This window comes from Acinonyx jubatus, chromosome C2 (assembly GCF_027475565.1).
Source record: "Acinonyx jubatus isolate Ajub_Pintada_27869175 chromosome C2, VMU_Ajub_asm_v1.0, whole genome shotgun sequence".
NCBI lineage: Eukaryota > Metazoa > Chordata > Mammalia > Carnivora > Felidae > Acinonyx > Acinonyx jubatus.
In genome coordinates, this window is record NC_069384.1 from 105,103,149 (window position 1) to 105,122,475 (window position 19,327).

Below are 19,327 nucleotides of genomic sequence, written 5' to 3' on the forward strand. Positions count from 1 at the left end.
CATGTGACTCGATCTCAGGGTTTTAAGTTTGAGTCCCACATTGGATGTAGAAATTACTTAAAAATAAATTATTAAAGGGGCGCCTGGGTGGCCCAGTCGGTTGAGTGTCCAACTTCGGTTCAGGTCATGATCTCGCAGTTCGTGGGTTCAAGCCCCACGTCGGGCTCTGTGTGGACAGCTCAGAGCCTGGAGCCTGCTTCGGATTCTGTGTCTCCCTCCCTCTGCCCCTTCTCCGCTCATGCTCTCTCTCTGTCTCTCAAAAATGAATAAACGTTAAAAAAATTTAAAAAAAAAAAGGAAATAAAAGAGGATCAATCCAGAAAGTTGGATATCCAATGAATATGCATTCCATAAAAAAAAAAAAAAGGAGGGGGAAAAAAGAGATAAAAATATCCAAAGAATAATTCAAAAGAATTTCCAGAATTGAAAGACATTGCTTTAAATCCCCAGGACAATGAAGTAATAAAAGACATACACCAGATATATCTCAGAAAAATTCAGACACCAGCCATATATAGAAGATCGTAGAAACTTCCAAAGAGAAATAAGTGGGGGGAATCACAAAGGGCTTCTCAACAGCAACACAGAAAACAAAAAGCACTTGCCTTCACAAATCTAAGTGAAAATGATTTTCAACCTGTCTATATTAAGACCCAATCACTGATGTAATAACAGGTCAGAATAAAGACACTTTCAAATATGCAGTCTCAAAACTATACCTTGCACTCACCCTTTCTTAGGAAGCTACTAAACGATGTGCTCCACCAAAAGTAGAGAGTAAATCAACAAAGATGACCCAGATTCAAGAAAAAAAAAAGAAAAAAAAAAAATCTAACACTAGACACAGGTGAAAAGTCCCAGGATGATTACAGGCCTAGGTATAAGAGATATATCAATGAGCAAGTGACAAAAACCCTTGCCCACTATAATAGCAATTCTCAAAATGGAGTTAGTAGACCTTTGCAGGTCCCTAAGACCCTTTCGGGGAACCAAGAAGTCAAAACTATTTTCATTATAATATTGAAACATGATTTCCCTTTTTCACTGTGTTGACTTTTGCACTGATGATGTAAATAAAAGCAATAGTAGGCAAAACTGCTGGAGCCTTAACAAGAATCAAGGCAATGGCATCCAATTGTACTAGTAGTGGTCATTATATTCCTCACTGCAACACACAGTTTAAAAAAAAATTTTTAAGGCAGTTTCACTTAAGAATGTCCTTGATAAAGCAGTAAAAATCATTAATTTCATTAAATTTCAGGGGTGCCTGGGTGGCTCAGCCAGTTGAGTGTCTGACTTCAGCTCAGGTCATGATCTCACAGTTCGTGGGTTCGAGCCCTTCATCAAGCTCTGTGCTGACAGTTCAGAGCCTGGAGCCTGCTTTGGATTCTGTTTCCCTCTCTCTCTGCCCCTCCCCTACTTGCACTCTGTCTCTGTCTCTATCAAAAATAAATAAACATTACAAAAAATTTAAATTTCAACCCTTGAGCACACATCTTTTTAATATTCTGTATGATGAAATGGGAAATACACTTACCTGCTGCTGCATACTAAAGAATAATGGATACCCTGAGAACAAGCATTTGTACAAATGAATTTCAAATTGAACTAGCTTTTGTCATGAAACACCAGTTTTTAAAAAGTTTACTAGAGAATGTGCGAGACAGCGTGCATGAGCAGGGGAGGGGCAGAGAGCAAGAGGGAGAGAGAATCCAAGCAGGTTCTGCAGCACAGAGCCTGACATGGGACTCAATCTCACCAACTGTGGGATCATGACCTCAGCCAAAACCAAGAGTCAGACGCTTAACCAATTAAAGCCACCCAGGTGCCCTAAAACACTATTTTTAAAAAAACTAACCATGATTATTCAGACTTGAGTATTTGGCAGACATCTTCCCAGAAATGAACGAAGAGTCTTCCACTTCAAGGAAAACTGACATTTGTTGCCAACGATAAAATTTTAGCTCTCAAGCAAAAATTAGAATTTTGGACTTGTATCCACCAAGAGAGACTGACAGCTTCCCAGTTACTAAAGATTTCTCTGATGAGATCAGTAGTGATATTAACAAATGTGAATTTTTAAAAACTACATAATAAGGTAAAAATCTAGAAGATATACATAACTCAGTGAACCATTATTTTCCCAAAGGCCCACTCATGATGTCACAGAACCCATGACAAAAATCCACTCACAGTGTAAGACAAACCAAAAGATTTTAATGTAAATCACTGATATGGCTTCAAATATCAGATTGCAACCAACCTTAAGGAAACTACTACTTGTCAGGGTGCCTGGGTGGCTCAGTCGGTTGAGAGTCTGGCTTTTGGTTTTGGCTCAAATCATGATCTCACAGTTCGTGACTCTGAACCCCACCCCACCCCAGGCTCCACACTGACAGTGCGGAGCCTGCTTAGGATCTTCTCTCTCAACGTGGAGAAGAAAAGAAGAAAGAGAAGAGAAGAGAAGAGAAGAGAAGAGAAGAGAAGAGAAGAGAAGAGAAGAGAAGAGAAGAAAAAGAGAAAAAGAAAGAAAAAAGAAACTACTACTTTTCATGTTTTGGTGTGGTATCAAAGAAGTAATTATCTGAAAAGGCTATTAAAATACTTATTTTTCAAATACCATATCTTTGTGAATCCAAATTTTCTCCCTATACGTTAATCATAACAACTCATCACAACAGACTAAATGCAGAAGCAGATGTTAAGAATACAACTGTCTTCTATTAAGCCAGACATGAGAGATTTGAAAAATGGAAAATAATGCCACTTTTCTCACTAAGTTTGTTTTGGAAAATAGTTATTTTCATATCAAATGTGTTATTTGTTACCATGTAATGGGCTTATTATTTTTATGTGGATTAACACTTCAAAATTTTCTAATTTAATTACTAGTAAGGCAATATTTATAGATACAGCCCACATAGACAAAAGTTCTTGGGGTTCACCATAATTTTCAAGGGTATAAAGGAATCCAGGGTATGTGGGTGGCTCAATCAGTACAGCATCTGACTCTTGATACCAAGGTCATGAGTTCAAGCCCCACATTGGGCATGGAGCCTACTTAAACAAATAGAGTTGTAAAGGAATCCTAAAACTAGAAAGTTTGCCATTCTCCACTCTTGCCCAGCTTATTAAGTCCCTATGTAAGGCATAAAGAAGTAGAAAGAACATGACACAGATCTAATTATGTACCTTGCTGTTGACTGGAAAAAAAAGAAAGAGAATAGGAGGTGGGTATAAATTTTCCTTTAATTTCAAACAACATAATGCACCCCAGTAGAAGAATGATTACATTTAACCCAGAAAAGTTACTGAAAGATACAAAATCCTTCCTTAGAGGAACTAAGTAAAAGAAAGTTCAAAAACCATGTCACAAAACTATGAATGTATTTTCAAATAATATATTTACATTTCAGAAAAATTCCACTGAAGTATAATTAATCAAGAGATATCAAAAGCCACTATATTTCTTTATTACAGTTAGCTTCAAATATTTATTCAGAAAAAGTGAACACTAAAAGCAAATAAGAGAGATCCAAAAATTGTCTTCTCTATCAATGACAGGTTCTGAAATCGTACTCACCACCCTAGATACATACTTACCTCTGGATTTTCATCTCATTGGCATATAATTGAAAATACTTACTCATGAGTACTTACGTTACACACTCCTAGTAAGAAAGAATTCTTTATACTTAACTCCGTCATTAAGGTACAGTACATGTAAAACACATTAATAACTCTTTCTGAGAAGGGCAACAATGAATTGAGCAGAGATCTTTAAGAGTCCCACAAGCTAACAATTTTTCAATCTATCTGTAAACAGAAAAGGCAAGTACAGGAACAGAACTCATACAGCTCTTGGTTTTCTGTCCTCCCTCTATTTTCTAGTACTTCCTGGTTGTAATCTCTTGGTTGTAAACCTTACCCAAATACTCCCACTACAGAACTGAAACCAGGACAGGTAAGGACTACAGCAGGACATCAATTCACAAAAACATCTCATTGTAAAGTTTAAGTGACTAATTGAAGATGTGAAGCCAAGATGTGCTCATTCAAAAGACAGCTCAAGGCATACACAAATAGTTCCTTTGTCTAGTTATTAAAAAAAGTACAAAAAGCAATTAACCTTTCTCAGAAAACATGCAGTTAGAACAAAGATTCCTAGAGGATATGACAGTTTATTTCTCCACTACTCATTCATTAGTATATCAATCTTTTTTATCTTGGACACATGGCAAAAAAAAAAAAAAAAAGAAGAAGAAAAGAAAAGAAAGAAAAAAAGAAAAGAACAGGCATGTCAATGGGAAATCCACCTCAAAGAGGTAAAGTAAAAAAAAGTAAAAATATCATTTTAACATAGGAAGAAATCTGTAAACAAGTACAGAATCATGCAAAAACAGTGAAAAAACTGAGGTAAAATTCTAGTTTGATATAAGAAAGCAAAATTCAAAAGAGATACAGAATTGTCAAAACACTCCTCCATTCACAAAAAATTTGCTGACTAGCATCTTTTTTTTTTTAAGTTTATTTATTTTGTGAGAGAGAGCATGAGTGGGGAAGAGGCAAAGAGAGAGCATGAGTGGGGAAAAGGCAAAGAGAGAGGGACAGAGAGAATCCCAAACAGGCTCCGTGCTGTCAGCATAGAGCCCAACTTGGGGCTCAAACCCACCAACAGTGAGATCATGACCAGGGCCAAAATCAAGAGCCAGAAGCTTAACTGACTGAATCACTCAGGCGCCCCCTAGCATCTCTTTTTTAAAAAAAACTATCAGTCATAAATATTTCTCCCCAGTGGTTTGAAAGGAAAGCAGAAAATATATCTATACATCTACTGTAACAATCTTACTACACAACTTTTCCAACTCATAACACAACTCTTTGCTAAGAGTGGTGGAGTTGGTAAGGCCAATCAATAGCTGCCTTTATTTTTTTTTTCTATTTCCAACATTTTTAGCTCTCTTATTGAAGAACATACAGTAGTAAAGTGTTACCACTTAGCAGGAAATCTCCTTTGCCTACAAAGAAAGTGAATACGTATAGACTCTAAAGCTGGAGGGGATACACAGTTTCCCCACAAAGTTGCACCTATCATATCTGTTCAAATCCTTAAACCTGACAACTCTGCATAACTCTTAGAGTTTTTATGTCTAAGTCCAAAAATAACAGCTGGAATAGTGTTTTGTAACGCAAAATATGTTTGAATTTATTTGAATACCTAGTACCTAGTCAGCTGAAACTCTAATAGGTTAGTGGTAATTCTGAAAACGCAGTAACAAAAAATTTAGGCTTGCAATGTACATTTAAAGATATATAACCTCTGAGATAGAAATTACATTAAGGTTGACCTAAAATCATGAGCCGGCAACACGTATAAACAGTGCATTATAACCGCTCACCAAAGTAAACAGAGCTTAAGGGTAGCCATGTGCTCTTACTCTATGACCAGCAGGCCACAAATTCTGAAGTCAAAGAAATAGAAGCGAATAAGGTGAATAGATTCATATGTTAAGAAAGTTAAGTCTATTTCACCTAAGCAAGAGTGCGAGCCAGGAAGGGGGATAGACACTGAAAGAGCAGGTGGATCTAAAGTACCAACAGCACAGTGAGTGGGGCACAGTGCACCAGGTGGCAGCCTCCCTCTCGCTCCACCCTACCTAGAGCTAGTGACGAAGCACCAACCACACAGAAACCCAAAGCAGTGATCTAGGACCAGGCACTGGGAATGGAGAAGGAGGTGTGGCGGGAGTAGAGGGTGAAGGAGGAATGGGAGGAAGAGCTGGTTAACTCTCCCTCACCACCTCCAGACCAAGGGCCTAGCTTGAGGCCTGCGACCGCACGCAATCCTACAGCCACCCACCACCCAGCACCCAGCACCCACAGGCCCCAGCTCGGACCTAAAGGGTCAGAAAGCGCCAGATGCGGGGCGCATGCGTACTGTGCCGCTCAGCACGCCTCGCGGCCGCCACCCACCACCCCCTCCACCCGGACTCCACGCCGCCTTCCCAGCGGACTACGCCAGGCCCCGCGCCGCCTCAAGCCTACCAGGGCCTCGGAACCGCGCACCCGCAGGCGCCGCCTCCCGGGCTACCGATGCGGGAATCACCTGGGTCCGGGCCTTCGGTCTCAGGCCTTGCGTTGACTTGCAGGCTCCACAGACCTAGAAACGTTCCTTCAAATCTGGGCGCCGCCGGCGTCCTCCGAACTTGCTTCAGTTTAAGCTCACCGCCTTCCTGGTTCCAGCGCCAGGCAGCGTCAGCCGAGCTTTCGAGTGCATCGATGGAGGCTACCAGAAGTTAGAGGAGTGCCGAGAGAGTAGATTGTCACGCCGCCAATTTTTTGTTTGGTGTTGGGTTTGCGTGCTCGCTTATTTGATTTTCTTCCTCCCAAAAGCAATAAAGGTGGAGACGGAAGAGTGTTATTGCCTTAGTAATCGTCGTTATCGTCTTAGATAATCAGTAAACAAATCTGCATCGTAGGAAGTTAATGTTTAAGACACCACACGTAGCAAAATTGGTTATCTCACGCTGGGGGAGGAGGAAACTAGCCTAACGATAATAAATCATGGGTGTGTGTCTGTGTGGAGTCGTGTGTGATTAAATTGTAATGATTTATTTGCAAAAATGCATTAAAATTAGTGTTTCTTCTACCTGAAGGTGAAGGCATTCACAGGTTGGGTGCAAATTAGTTTCTCACATTAAAGTTAACTGGTTAGTGGAGGAATGGGAGAAGGCTGCCAGAGGCAGGGAGAGGAGGTTTCTTCCGAAAGAAATTAAGTGTACATAGGGTTTTATTGTTATTTAAATGAATGGAAATTACAGCGATTCAGCATTTTCTGTAACTCACACTACATTATTTATCTGTAATAAACGGTAAGAAAGTGAATAAACTTTTGGCCTTGGTTTGGGTCGACCGTGAGAACAAACTTATAACAACTGATATCGAAGCTACAGTTTTCCGCTGACGATTTGAGAGGGTGAAAATCACTTTCACGAATATATTTCTCATAAATGACTGTACCTTAACTAACCAGTTTTGAGAAGCCGTTTTAAAACTTAACTACTACATTACATGTTTATTTTAAACAATTCAAGAGCTGGGCGGACCCTTGGGGTCCTGAATTTTATTGGAACCTGTGTATCTGTCTGCAGGCTGTCTACTGAACTTTATTCAATGTTTTTTTACCAAAACAACATTTTGAAATATCCTGTCTCCAGAAAATATTTTCATCTAATGAAACAACATAATTAAACTTCATGAACATTTATTAGTATATGATTTAAAACCTTGTCGTTGTTGTTTAACTAAACTTCCCTTGGGCCAGTGGGGATCTGTGATGAGACACAGCAGATTTCTCATAGCTCCATCTGGTATCAACACCATTATTCCTAAATATATACAAGGAGTCAATATGCCAGCAAAATCTATGGGAAAATCTATTTGGTGTCTGAGCATTCCCTGTTTACCTTTAAAATGGTCATTTTCCCTGAACCTCAGTAGATGGAATTTAAAAAGTAACTACTGAGTTTCCTAATCCCTTGCCAGACTTCTAGTAGTAGTTATGTTGGGGCTGTTTGCGAATACGTTTTTAACACCTCAGTTTCAGAGCCATTTGAGCAAGACATCCATTTAGCTGACCCCATTACTGGTCATTCTGCTAAAAAACCTTAAAAACGGATTTTCACAAAGGATTAAAGTTTTATGGTTATTCCCCTCTGACAATATCAGAATTAAAGTGGTTATAAATAGTAAATCAAGACTAAATGTAAAATCATATTTCTAAATTCATATAACTTTGGAAAACGTATTTGAGTCCCTTTTGTAGTGTGATACAATAAATGCAAGCATTCATAATTCCTTAATACCTAAAAAGTATTGCTATTGGAAACTTAAAGATCTTAATTATTTCTCCTAAAAGCAGCAATAAATGTTTTAAGAAGAACAAAAGATAACTTCAGAATTCAAGAGAAAAAAAGGAAAAGTAACATTTCTAAGAAGTATGATTTCCATTTTCCTTAAATTCACTAAATGTGAACATTTTAATCTAAGGAGTAGTATAGTATGACAAAGATACTCTATGTGTATATGTTCTAGAACTGCTAATATATTACATTATAACTGTGTTCTCTTTTTACAAATGATTCAGGTTGCTTTGACTATAGTTCTCAAATTATCTGTTAACTTTGTGTTCACAACTTAACCGATGGGCAGAACTATACATATCAAAGTTCTGTAATTGCTTTTATTTTTACTGAGAGTATCAGATCCAAGAAGATGAACACGTTACCTTTAACATCAGAAGAAAACCTGCACTAACATTCATACTACTTGAAAATGTCCCCCAGCCACGCTTGAAGAGATGTATTTGTTTATGCACTCAAGTAATTACAACTTTCCGTATGTAAATATTCTTTATATATATATATATATATATATATATATATATATATATGGCCACATTACTCATAGCAAGCTTTGTCCTGCACAATACAGACAAATGTATCAGTAATATAGATGTTCCTTCCACATAACAAACTAATTCGGTGAAAATAGTCCAGGAATAGAATTTTAAGTTGTAGCTTTGACAGAGAGAGAGAGAGAGAGAAACCTTTCTCCCAGTGAACCTCTCTTTTTGAATAGTCCACGATAAATAAAATTAGATGGGGGGGGGGTGTTAAGCAACGTGATTTTTTTTTTTTTTCGAACTCCAAGAGGGACAATCATTTGCTTTTCAAAATTAGGAAATTACTGTTGATTTTTAATGTTTCTGGGGATGTTAAAGAAGAACTCCTGTAGTTCATTATGGGAAGGGTCCGGCTGCAGGGAGTTGTAAGGGAGAAGGGGTCAGGATCCTGAGACCTCAAAGAGAGAACGAAGTCAAACTGTCCTTGACCAGGCGCTAAGGAAACACTTTAAAATGAAATCTGTCAGGGAACAGCTGCTCAGGAAACATGTTAAATAGGCTGGCCCGAGTTGGGTTTGTCCGTAGAGGTGTCGGCTAGGGCTCTAAGATGCGAGTAGTGGGGTGAATCACAAACTCCCCGGGGCAGGAAGCTTAGTAAAGATCCAGGCTCAGCTCTCGCTGCAGGCCGGGAAGCCCCTATAGGGAGCCGCGCGGGTCTGGGACGCAGTAGACGACCCTGACTCTGAGCAAGCTTGTAAACGCAGGTTGCCGGACTGTGTGGGTGGGAGGGTGGGTGAGGAGCGGGGGTGTAGGATTGGGACACAGAGTCAGGATACGGAACTGGGGTGCCCGGCGCCTAACGCTGGTCAAGGAAGCCCCGCTGCAAAGCGGGGCGGAGCAGTTGCGCTGCACCCTGACGCGGTGAGAGGTTGTAGGGTCGGTTGCGGAGTCCGGGTACCCGACTGACTCCAGCAGCCGCGCACTTGTCAGTTTCCTCTTGGCCACGCCCCGGCGGAGTAGGTCCAGCTCCCCAGTGTTTAACTGAATCGTGACACCAACGCAAAATCCACGCCTAATTAAATTAATTAGGGATTCTCGTCAACCCTGGATTAATGGCCAAGAGCACAGGCGGCCGAGGCCATCTGAAAACCCGGACGGCCTGGGACCGGCCTCCTCTTCCCGCCCCCTCCCGTCCCCTTCACTGCCCTCCCACTCCAGCTCCAGCCTGCCTGGACTCCAGCCTCAATCAATCTCAATCTCTTTCTCTCTCTCTCTCTCTCTCTCTCTCTCTCTCTCTCTCTCTCTCTCTGTCTCTCCCAATCTCTCCCTCTTTCCTCTTTCTCCCTCCCTCCCAACCCCCAATCTCCCACCCCCAGGTAGTGGTGCGGGTGCTTCCCCAGGAAGGGGCTCCCTCCGAGTTGCGAAGGGGAGGTAATTTACTCAGAACAAGGGGCCGCCTTTGCGAAGTATAAATAGTGAGACTTCAAGCGCAGCATTGCTATCAGATCTGAACTCTCCGCAGGAAGAATTGTCAAAGATCTTAACATTGAACAAGCGCGCTCCGGCAGGGAAGCATCAGTTCCCATTTCCCTCCGGCGGCCCCCGCCCCTTCCCTCTTCCTCCTCCTCCTCCTCCTCCTCCTCCTCCTCCTCCTCCTCCTCCTCCTCCTCCTCTTCTTACTTCTTTTTCTCCTACTTCTCCTCTTTCTTCTTTCTTCTCTTCTTTTTCTTCTTCTTCTTCTTCTTCTTCTTCTTCTTTTTCTTCCTCCTCCTCCAGCTCCTCCCCCACCCCCTGCCCCATTGATGTGTTATTATTGGGGGGGCTGGGGCAGTAAAAAAAGAAGAAGGAAAAAAAGAGCGGGGCTCGGCTGGGAGAGGTTGAGCGCGGAGCTGACCGGCATCGGCGGCGATGGAAGAACTTACGGCGTTCGTCTCTAAGTCTTTTGACCAGAAAGTGAAGGAGAAGAAGGAGGCGATCACGTACCGGGAGGTGCTGGAGAGCGGGCCGCTGCGCGGGACCAAGGAGCCGACGGGCTGCACCGATCCCGGCCGCGACGACCGCAGCAGCCCGGCAGTCCGGGCGGCCGGCGGAGGCGGCGGCGGAGGAGGAGGCGGAGGCGGAGGCGGAGGAGGCGGAGGAGGTGCAGGAGGAGGAGGAGGAGCAGGCGGAGGAGCTGGAGGAGGGCGCTCTCCCGTCCGGGAGCTGGACATGGGCGCCGCTGAGAGAAGCAGGGAGCCGGGCAGCCCGCGGCTCACCGAGGGTAACGGCCTAACCCCCCAGCCGCGGTTCCCCTTCCCGCCTTCCTGACTCCTCTCGGGCGGGAGAGGACCCCGAGGCCCAGCGGGGAGAGGGGCGGGACGCGGAGCGGGCCCTTGGACCCCAGCTTTGGAAGCTAGAGTGATGATGGAGGGGTGGGAGTCCGGTGGTGTGCACGGTCGTGGGTGGGGTCCGAGGTGTGTGAAGAGGGGGGGCGTGGGGTTTGCGCGCGCCCTTCTCGGATGCTCTCGCTATTCCCATTCCACTGAAGCGCATTTCACCAGCCAGAGGATGGGCCCGCAACCCAGACGGCCCGCGGGCGGATGGGGAAGTTCGGTGGGCCCGGCTGCCGCAGGGGTCCTGACAGCAGCTGGGCCAGGCGGCAGGATTCTGGTTAGCATCTAGCGCCGAGTTTGCAGGAGCCCCTTTCCTAGGCCTGAGAAAGAAAGAAAAAGAGAGGAAAGAGAGAGAGAGAGGGAGGGAGATTTCACCCTGGGGTCACCCCCGGGTTTCGGGCCACGGCTAAGATCCACTCGAACTCCACGAAGATCCTGGATCCTCGGATCCTGGAGGTCAAAACTTCCCATTCTCTTTGAGCTGTTACGATTGAACGAGGCCGAGGCAGGCTAAGGTCCAGGCTAGGCTGTTTCTCTCGGGAGACGCTTTAGGCTCCCTTTTTTGGGGATTGGTTTTTCGATATTTACACAATTGCATTACTGTTTCGAATCATCTCTGGTTTCGTGTGGGGGGTAGGGGGGGAGGGAATCCTTCCGTGCCAACAAAGTGTTAGGAAATGGCTTTATCTAAATGGTGGAGCGTCCTGTACCAATTCAAAAGAATTCAACAATAAAATTAATTTGGCACTTGGTGCCTGCAGTAACTGGTGTGCTGCCATATTTTTCCAATTAAGAAAATATGTGACATGCGTAGAATCACATATTTAAGCAAGCAATTAAGTTGTTTATAACACGGTCTGTTCCTGTTTAGGCCAATAAATGGAAATTTGGGGGCGAAATCGAGATTATATTAAGTCTATTAATCAACTGGAAATGTGGACATCTTTCTCTTTGAAGCTCCAAAAGTTTGAGAGGCATCCATCCACTGTGGATAACACGAAATAGACAAAGCCTTCTCACCCCTTTGGCAGAATCTGAAGGGTGTTTTCGTGTTTAAATTTCATTACAATGTCAGTGGAAATATTTTCTTATTAACTTGGCCCCTAATGTTTACTATAATGTTACCCGCTTCCTCCCCAGTGGAAGGACAAATGTCCATAAAACGAACTCTGAGAACAAGAAATGCGGGCAACACCTAAAATCACCGTAGCTAGAATGCTAGACTGAGCTCGGATCTAGAGGCTCCTTCTTCCCCCAGACCAGGCAGCAGGTCCTCCTAAATTTGAAAAGTATAGCACCGTTGTCGGGCGGCCCAATGCAGGCTCCCCTGCCTGAGTCCGCAGCTCCAGGCCCTGGGTACACCAGCATGTCGCATCGTGCGGTTAGGGTCACAACCCGGGCAGAGGTAATTCTGGAATTGTTGATTTCCAAGCTCAGGACAAGTATTAATTTTTCTGCAGGCCGGCTCTTCCGGAAATGATTTTTAACACCCATGCTGATCGGGATCCTGGGCTAGGAAGAACTACAAACAGCCTCGACTATCCAAACTCAGCTTTGACACCTTAAAAACCCAAGGTTCCGACTCAGGCGCAGAGCATGAAGGTTCCAGAGGGCAGTTTATGTTGATATGGGGGCTTTCCTGATCACTGGCCCTTACTCTCATGTGTATGTGTGTGTGTGTGTGTATATATATATATATACACACACACACACACATACACACACACACACATAAACTCTCCCTCGGTTGACTCTGTATGCTCACGTTCGCAGAGCTCCTGTTTTTAAAGGGAGAAGGAAGGACAGTATAAAGTAGCAACGGGTGTGTGCAAACCCAGAGCAGAAAAATGCATATTTTATTAAACAACCGAGCTGCTGGATGCATGAAAAGGCTTTGAGCAACCAATAGAAACCAAGGATCACGAATGTTCCGCTTGAACCTGTTGATCTCTGTGGGTTTAAGCGTTTAGGGTCGAGTCTGTCTTTCCAATGGGGAGAGAGAAGGAGAGAACAGAGGCAGCGGTCTGTTTCGCGCGCCACCGGAGGCTGGTTCTCCGCCTCTCGCCTTTTGGCCTGGCGTGGGCGGCGAGCCCTTCAGGCCGCCAACATGGCGTGGGCGCCTCTTGTCAGGCGTCCCGTGTCTGGCGTGGGGGATAGAGACTGCCTGGCCACCCGTGGGCTGTCAGCAGGGTTGGGCTCGTACCCTGGGTCAGCACCGAAAGCCCGGAGATGCGGCTCCCTGTGCCGCACAGCACCCGGGTCTTGTTCTGCCGCCGCGACCCTTGGGCCCAATTGTTCCCAAATTAGAGCAGCAGGTTTGAGAGAAACAGAGCCAGCGGAGGCCAGAGCTGGCCTGAAAATGGCCCAGCGCTCTGGGAATAGCCGGTGAGAGGCCAGTGCATGGCCTCGCCGCGCCCTTCTGCCCTGACCGGGTTCTGTGCCTGGCCGGGTGCGGCGCTCTAGATTTCTGGTGTGCTTGGCAGAGTGTGAGTGCTAGAGAGGGTGAGTGGAATGCATTTGGCGTTCGCGGGGGAGGGCAGGGGACGGTGGAGTGCACAGTGAGGAGGTGAGTAGGCTACAGTTGCGGAGGGTTGTGTGGGTGAATAGCTGAGGAAGGGCGGCCGGCCAGAGTTGATCTTTCACGTCTCCAGATTCCTCTTCCTCGGGGTAGGGTGAGACAGTGGACAGAACTCCGGGAGGGGGCGGGATCCTCCATCCTTTTGGAGACAAATCTGGTAACAGGATTTGCCGTGTTGTTTTTGTCCGTGTGTGTGTGTGTGTGTGTGTGTGTGTGTGTGTGTGTGTGTGTTTCTGTGTGCGCACGTGGACATTCGCGTGGCCCTACTTGTGGTGCCCCCTCCAGTGTCCCCAGAGCTGAAGGACCGCAAAGAGGATGCGAAAGGGATGGAGGACGAAGGCCAGACCAAAATCAAGCAGAGGCGAAGTCGGACCAATTTTACTCTGGAACAACTCAACGAACTGGAGAGGCTTTTTGATGAGACCCACTACCCAGACGCTTTCATGCGCGAGGAACTGAGCCAACGGCTGGGGCTGTCCGAAGCCCGAGTGCAGGTACCTAGCTGTGAGGAGGTCAAGGCAGGGCCTGGGGAGTGGAGGAGGGGCACGCGTGGAGGAGAGGCCGCTTGGGGGACATACAGCGAGGGCGCAGCGGGTTCAAGAACCTGGAGTGAGGTGAGAAGGAAAAGGATGGTCTTTACTAGAGGTCCTATTTTCCAAAGTAAATCTTAGTATTATAGCCTACACCCCCCCCCCCAATCCCAACATATGTTCCCAGCAGAAGAAAGCTGTGCTGGGCTTGCTCCCAGAGTTTCTATAAACCACACCCCCACCCCCCTCGCCTCACGATGCCTTTAATGTGGTTTAATCCTAATGGGCCTACTTTTATAAGCCTTAAAAAAAAATCCCACAGAAAGCGTTTTATCTTCTGGATGCCTTAAAAGTTACAACGAATATTTTGTTCGCCTGAGTTGGTTTTCCTTGAGGGTCTGCTCCGGGGTCTAGGGTTGCCAAGCGGATATGCCAATTAGGTTTATAGATGTACAGACTATAAAGAAAATTAGCAACTGTTAAGTGCGGAAATTTACAGTTTGCCGTTAGCAGTCGATCTCAAACTGTGTGTAAAACAGTAAAGCAGTAAATGCATTTTGGTCACTCTTTGTTCCTTCACTTAACCTGACAGCAAACCTGAACCTACAGAAACTTGATTTTAAAACAATCCACATATCTTAATATTGGCATTCCCAAAGTCCAACACCCAACAAGTGCCTTAACGTGATGGAGTTAGGGTTGGAGCAGGTTTTCTTTACTGGTTTGTGGGGGTGAATATAATGGCAATAGGCTTTGGGGGCATTCAAGGTGGAAAATTATGTACATACATGCATGCATATCCTTCTAGTTTTATGGAGAAAACATTTAAATGTTTCAGATTGTATTTCCGCTCAAATAATAAACTAGAAGAAAATGATGGTCATTATTTGTTTGAACACATGGAGCAGTTTTAGGCCTGAACATCTGCAGCTGTTACAAAGTATCACTGTAACAGATACTCCCAGGGTCTCTGGGCGCAGAGACCACCATCTGCAGCAAACTATGCAATTCTTATGGGGCTTCCCCGCATCTTGTAATAGGATCAGGACAAAAACAGAGCAGTCACGTTGAAGGGGAAAAGTAATAATAGGCTGCCTTGGTCATCACAGCCGTCAATAGAAGGCTCTGCTCTTCTTTTTTAAGCCTCTCCTGCTTTGCTGTGTGTACTGAAATCTCTAGAGACTCAGCAACCCCTTAAAGACATGATGATAATTATTACAGTTATGAGCATTAGTATCGCAGTTCCAACTCTTCTAGGGGAAAAAAGAGGCAAGAAGCCTCGGGGCATGTGAGTTACACAAAGGATGCCACCCTGGCATGAAATCTACCCTTCTATTACACTAAATGGCAGGGGAATTTTTGAAGATTTACATTGACTATGACACGGCTTTCAAAAACAAGAAAAATCTCTGAGGCACTATTTTTCTTTTATAGTTTTTTTTTCAAACCTTAATTTGTGAATCAGTCAATATGCTGTATTATTGGAACATAATGCTGTATGACTGGAGTGTAAAAGCAAGGTTTATATGAATTTTTAAAAATCTGTCATACTGCCTTTAAAAGTTGGCAAGTTTATTTAAGAAGGTGATATCTGGGAGAAGACAGTATCCAGGAGTTACTTGATTCATACCCCATCCCCTTTTCACAGCATGTTGTTCTTTTTTTTTTTTCTCATAAGAAGTGAACTTTATTGCTGGTCTTTATTTTTTCATACTTTTATTTAAATTTTAGAGTTATTTTCTGGATGCGTCTCTGCTACCCTAACTGCTTTTTCTATAGAAGCAAATTAGATTATCATGATAATAGCACAATTATGCTGCAACTGTGTTACACTCTGCTGCACAGAGGAACAGAGAAATTCTAAACTTCTTTGTAGTGAGGCTTTTATGACACTAATTACCTCTTCCCCCACTCTTATCTTCCTCCCCCCACAACCAAAAAAAAAAAAAAAAAACCCAGAGTCACTATTTGCTTTGGTGTTTGGTTTTTCTTGAAGATGAAGCTAATTAATATTACAGGCTATTAATGAGCACATTCTTCTCAGGTCTTACTGGGCAAACATCTAAACCCATTATCACTTTGGTATCAGGTATCAGGGAGAGTTTTAGGCCTTGGGGACTCTGTAATGCAGAAAGATGAAACCAGGACTAATAGTAATTTACCAAGAAACAATTTATCTTGCAAAAGTCTATGAAATCTATTTTTGCTGTTTACTTGCATTATTTGACTTTGGAAATTGAGAGTGTTTTTTATAATTCAAATATTGCTTGCTGTATCTCTCAATCCTTGCCTAAAACACTATTCTTTTGTCATTGTACTCTGGTAATTAAAAGAAAATGTTGGAGTTCGTAACATCTAGGCTTTATTTTGTTTTTCCAACTTGTAGGTTTGGTTTCAGAATCGAAGAGCTAAATGCAGAAAACAAGAAAATCAACTCCATAAAGGTATGCTTCTCAAAGAAAATCATATTCTCAGTAAAAAGAGAATTGGGTAATATCATTATACAAAGTCAGAAAGAAACTTCTAAAATAAAATCATGGTATTTATTTAAAAATCTGCTCTGAAGGCAGTTAATGAAAGTCCTAAAGTTTGGGAGTAAATTACATTTATTTTAATTATGGCAGCAGTGTAGGAAGATAACTGTCCAGTTCCAGAGGAATTAGTTCTGTCCTAGTATCATTTGGAACCCTGGAAAACAGTGCTGGAAATATTAACCTCATATTATTGTGTTTTGTTCCCCATTTTTTAAATAGGTGTTCTCATAGGGGCTGCCAGCCAGTTTGAAGCTTGTAGAGTTGCACCTTATGTCAACGTAGGTGCTTTAAGGATGCCATTTCAGCAGGCAAGTATAGCCCACTTTCAACCTGTTTTTAACTGTATAAAGACCCGGATGTTTGCTTGAGTTGTTGAATATACCTTCTCTCTGAGTCCCAATGTTGGTGTCCATGCAGTTGAAGAATAATTTTGAGATGATATAGTGGATTCACTCCCCTTTAAAAAAAAAAAAAACCCTATACAATGTCAAGGGCCTACGTGTCTAGTCCTTTCTGTCCTCATGGGAAACCTGCAGGGGCCTGAGGCCAGCAACCGGTCCTTTAAAAATGCACTAAAGATTGCACTTGGGGAGAGAAAGGAAAAGCCTTTTGATTAAGATTTTGTCAGATCCAATACAGAGGTAAGTCCTCAGGTGTTTTCTAAGGCAACTTTCTAAATATTTTTCTAGGTATTTCTTACCCCTTAGTCACATTAAATGTGTCTGGCAGAAGAAGAGTAAATAAATAAAAGTACTTCCAACTCAGACTTGATTTTTTAAAGGTGCCTCTGCAAACAAAGCTTCATCTCTAGTGGAGAGGGAAGCCTTGGTCTTCCCAGGGATGCCCTGCCTCTGCAATCCCTTTCTTAGGTATAAAGAAACCTTTAAGACTACATTTTAAAAGGACAGCCTGCAGCAAAGATTTAATCCTGGGAAATCCCAGTGCTCTAAACACCTCTGCTCTTCAAGCCTAAGGGCTCAAGCCTTACCCAACCAGTGCCTGACCTTGCCCATCCTTAGCCAGGACCCCTGCTTGGTATGGCTGTGAAGTCGTGAATTAGCTCTCAGTTGGTAGCACCCTAGCTCTCAGCTGGCAGTCTCCCCTAGACTGGGGAGACACCTGGGCTTACCCATGTATTGACGGTTAGTGTTAGGGAGATCTTAGCTCTCTTGGCACCACAGGACTCTAGCATCCTGATGCTAGGCTTTTGAAGCAAGGAGAATGATTGGAGAAAGAGTGGGATCTTAAAAGGAGACCCTTACTACTCATAAAGTGATCTGCAGGCCTGCAGCACCAGCACCACCAGGGAGGCAGTTAGAAAAGCAGAATCTCAGGTCCCAGGGCAGACCGTCTGAATCAGAATCTGCATTTTAACAAGATCTGCATTATAACAAGGCTGATTGTTACAGCAGTAAATGTTGGAAATACTAACAATTGTGCCAGTTGTTATGAAGATGAATTAATTTCCCTAAGTAACAAGGAAAAGTTTTACAGTTTGCTTGTTAGCACTTGGTTACTTGTTAGTGCTTTAGTGGGGTAAGGGATGTATGATGGCATCGAGAGAGCCTTTCCAAATTACCTTTCTAATTTTGAGGAGGGCTATTAACACGATAGCAAGGTTGCCCTCTGATGGGCCCAGCTCCTGAGAGGAGCGGCCACATTCCTGCAGATAGGAGTCCCCCAGGGCCCAGGGAGATAAGGTGCTGAGCGAGTTACAGAGACTCTGGCGCACCGGAATATCCCAGATTCAGTAACAGACTGAGGAGGTCAGCCAAACGCCCCTTTCCTGTCCCTAGCCCCAGCCTTCCCCCTCGCCAAGCTGGACGCCGTTAATGCTCTGTTTCTATTCTGTTGTCACCCTAGGATAGTCATTGCAACGTGACGCCCTTGTCCTTTCAGGTTCAGGCGCAGCTGCAGCTGGACAGCGCCGTGGCGCACGCGCACCACCACCTGCACCCGCACCTGGCCGCGCACGCGCCCTACATGATGTTCCCGGCGCCGCCCTTCGGACTGCCGCTGGCCACGCTGGCCGCTGACTCAGCCTCCGCCGCCTCCGTGGTGGCTGCCGCCGCCGCCGCCAAGACCACCAGCAAGAACTCCAGCATCGCCGATCTCAGACTGAAAGCCAAAAAGCATGCTGCCGCCCTGGGTCTGTGACGCCAACGCCAGCGCCAACGTCGCGCCTTCAGCGCGGCGTGCACCCTGCACACCCTCCGCGCCTCGCTGCTTTTCCGTTTATCCCCCACGGATCTCCGGAACCTACCCTCTTCCCGCCCCGCGGATCGCCCTTTGCCCCCCTCCACAACCTGGACTTGGAGGGCGAGACTCCGCGCGGGACCCTCGATCCCACTAGGCGCAGCAGCTCCGTTGCTCCTGACCATTCACTTACCCAAGGGCATAGAATTCGGCTTCGTAGGGGCAAGTTTTCGGGAAGTCTGGAGAGAGACTGAACAAGGGAACGCTAGGACAGCGGAGTGTGGCTCAAGGCAAAGCTGCAACGATGGATTCTTGAGTAGAAATAAAAATCCTGTTAATAAAAAATGAGCAAAAAAAAAAAAAAAGTAGAAAAGACAAACCAGAGAGAAAAAAAGAAAAGGGGAACTTATTGCTATTTGGCAGAAGCTGAAATTGGAGAAAGAATCAAGGAACAAAAACAAATTTTAAAAATTAAAGTATTTTATACATTTAAAAAATATGGAAAAATAACCCGGACGAATCTCGAGAGAATGGGGGGGGGGGGGGTACCAACTTAAAGTGTATGTTTTTTTTTAATGGGCTGAAAAGGCAAAACAGAAGGAAGAGGTATACTTATTTAAAGAACTAAGGTTAAAAAAAAGTGCGCAGCTGGGAAGTTCACAGGTTTTGAAACTGACCTTTTTCTGCGAAGTTCACTTTAATACAAGAAATTT

General features: G+C 44.2%; 3 protein-coding genes across 6 annotated transcripts in view; 1 reads left to right on the forward strand and 2 right to left on the reverse strand.

Annotated features, from left to right (window-relative positions):
* RSRC1 (arginine and serine rich coiled-coil 1) overlaps positions 1-10,494 on the reverse strand; it is a 414,930-nt gene extending 404,436 nt beyond the window's left edge. The window contains exon 1 of the mRNA XM_053221270.1: positions 10,388-10,494. The gene's annotated coding sequence lies outside the window, so the exon portion shown is untranslated. The remainder of the gene's footprint in view (positions 1-10,387) is intronic.
* LOC128315257 (myelin transcription factor 1-like) lies at positions 6,248-10,229 on the reverse strand. 3 transcript variants are annotated; one of them, XR_008297870.1, is made up of 2 exons: positions 10,085-10,227; positions 6,248-6,383 (listed from the first exon to the last, which is right to left on the reverse strand). XR_008297870.1 is itself a non-coding variant. In XM_053221271.1 (2 exons), exons 1-2 carry the CDS (start codon positions 10,202-10,204, stop codon positions 9,261-9,263), a joined length of 336 nt encoding a protein of 111 aa, XP_053077246.1. In that variant the 5' UTR covers positions 10,205-10,222; the 3' UTR covers positions 6,410-9,260. The 3 variants fall into 3 exon arrangements, 1 of the variants encoding a protein (XP_053077246.1); XR_008297871.1 differs by having other exon boundaries at positions 6,250-6,379; positions 10,085-10,229; XM_053221271.1 differs by lacking the exon at positions 6,248-6,383 and adding an exon at positions 6,410-9,476 and having other exon boundaries at positions 10,085-10,222.
* SHOX2 (short stature homeobox 2) lies at positions 9,767-18,979 on the forward strand. Of its 2 annotated transcripts, none has more exons than XM_027061535.2 (5): positions 9,767-10,664; positions 13,640-13,848; positions 16,271-16,328; positions 16,638-16,726; positions 18,282-18,979. In XM_027061535.2, the coding sequence occupies exons 1-5, from the start codon at positions 10,313-10,315 to the stop codon at positions 18,573-18,575; spliced, it is 1,002 nt and encodes a 333-aa protein (XP_026917336.1). In that variant the 5' UTR covers positions 9,767-10,312; the 3' UTR covers positions 18,576-18,979. The 2 variants fall into 2 exon arrangements, with proteins under 2 accessions (XP_026917336.1, XP_026917337.1); XM_027061536.2 differs by having other exon boundaries at positions 18,318-18,979.
* Positions 18,980-19,327: the final 348 nt, after the last annotated feature.

What these genes read in the sequence shown, in the direction of transcription:
- LOC128315257 (XM_053221271.1), bottom strand. Translation starts at nt 10,204, where the DNA reads ATGGGGCAGGGGGTGGGGGAGGAGCTGGAGGAGGAGGAAGAAAAAGAA. An exon ending in GAGAAGTAGGAGAAAAAGAA is followed by an intron (nt 9,477 to 10,084) that starts GTAAGAAGAGGA and finishes TAATTTAATTAG; the next exon opens with GCGTGGATTTTGCGTTGGTG.
- SHOX2 (XM_027061535.2), top strand. Translation starts at nt 10,313, where the DNA reads ATGGAAGAACTTACGGCGTTCGTCTCTAAGTCTTTTGACCAGAAAGTG. An exon ending in CAGCCCGCGGCTCACCGAGG is followed by an intron (nt 10,665 to 13,639) that starts GTAACGGCCTAA and finishes TGCCCCCTCCAG; the next exon opens with TGTCCCCAGAGCTGAAGGAC. An exon ending in TGTCCGAAGCCCGAGTGCAG is followed by an intron (nt 13,849 to 16,270) that starts GTACCTAGCTGT and finishes TCCAACTTGTAG; the next exon opens with GTTTGGTTTCAGAATCGAAG.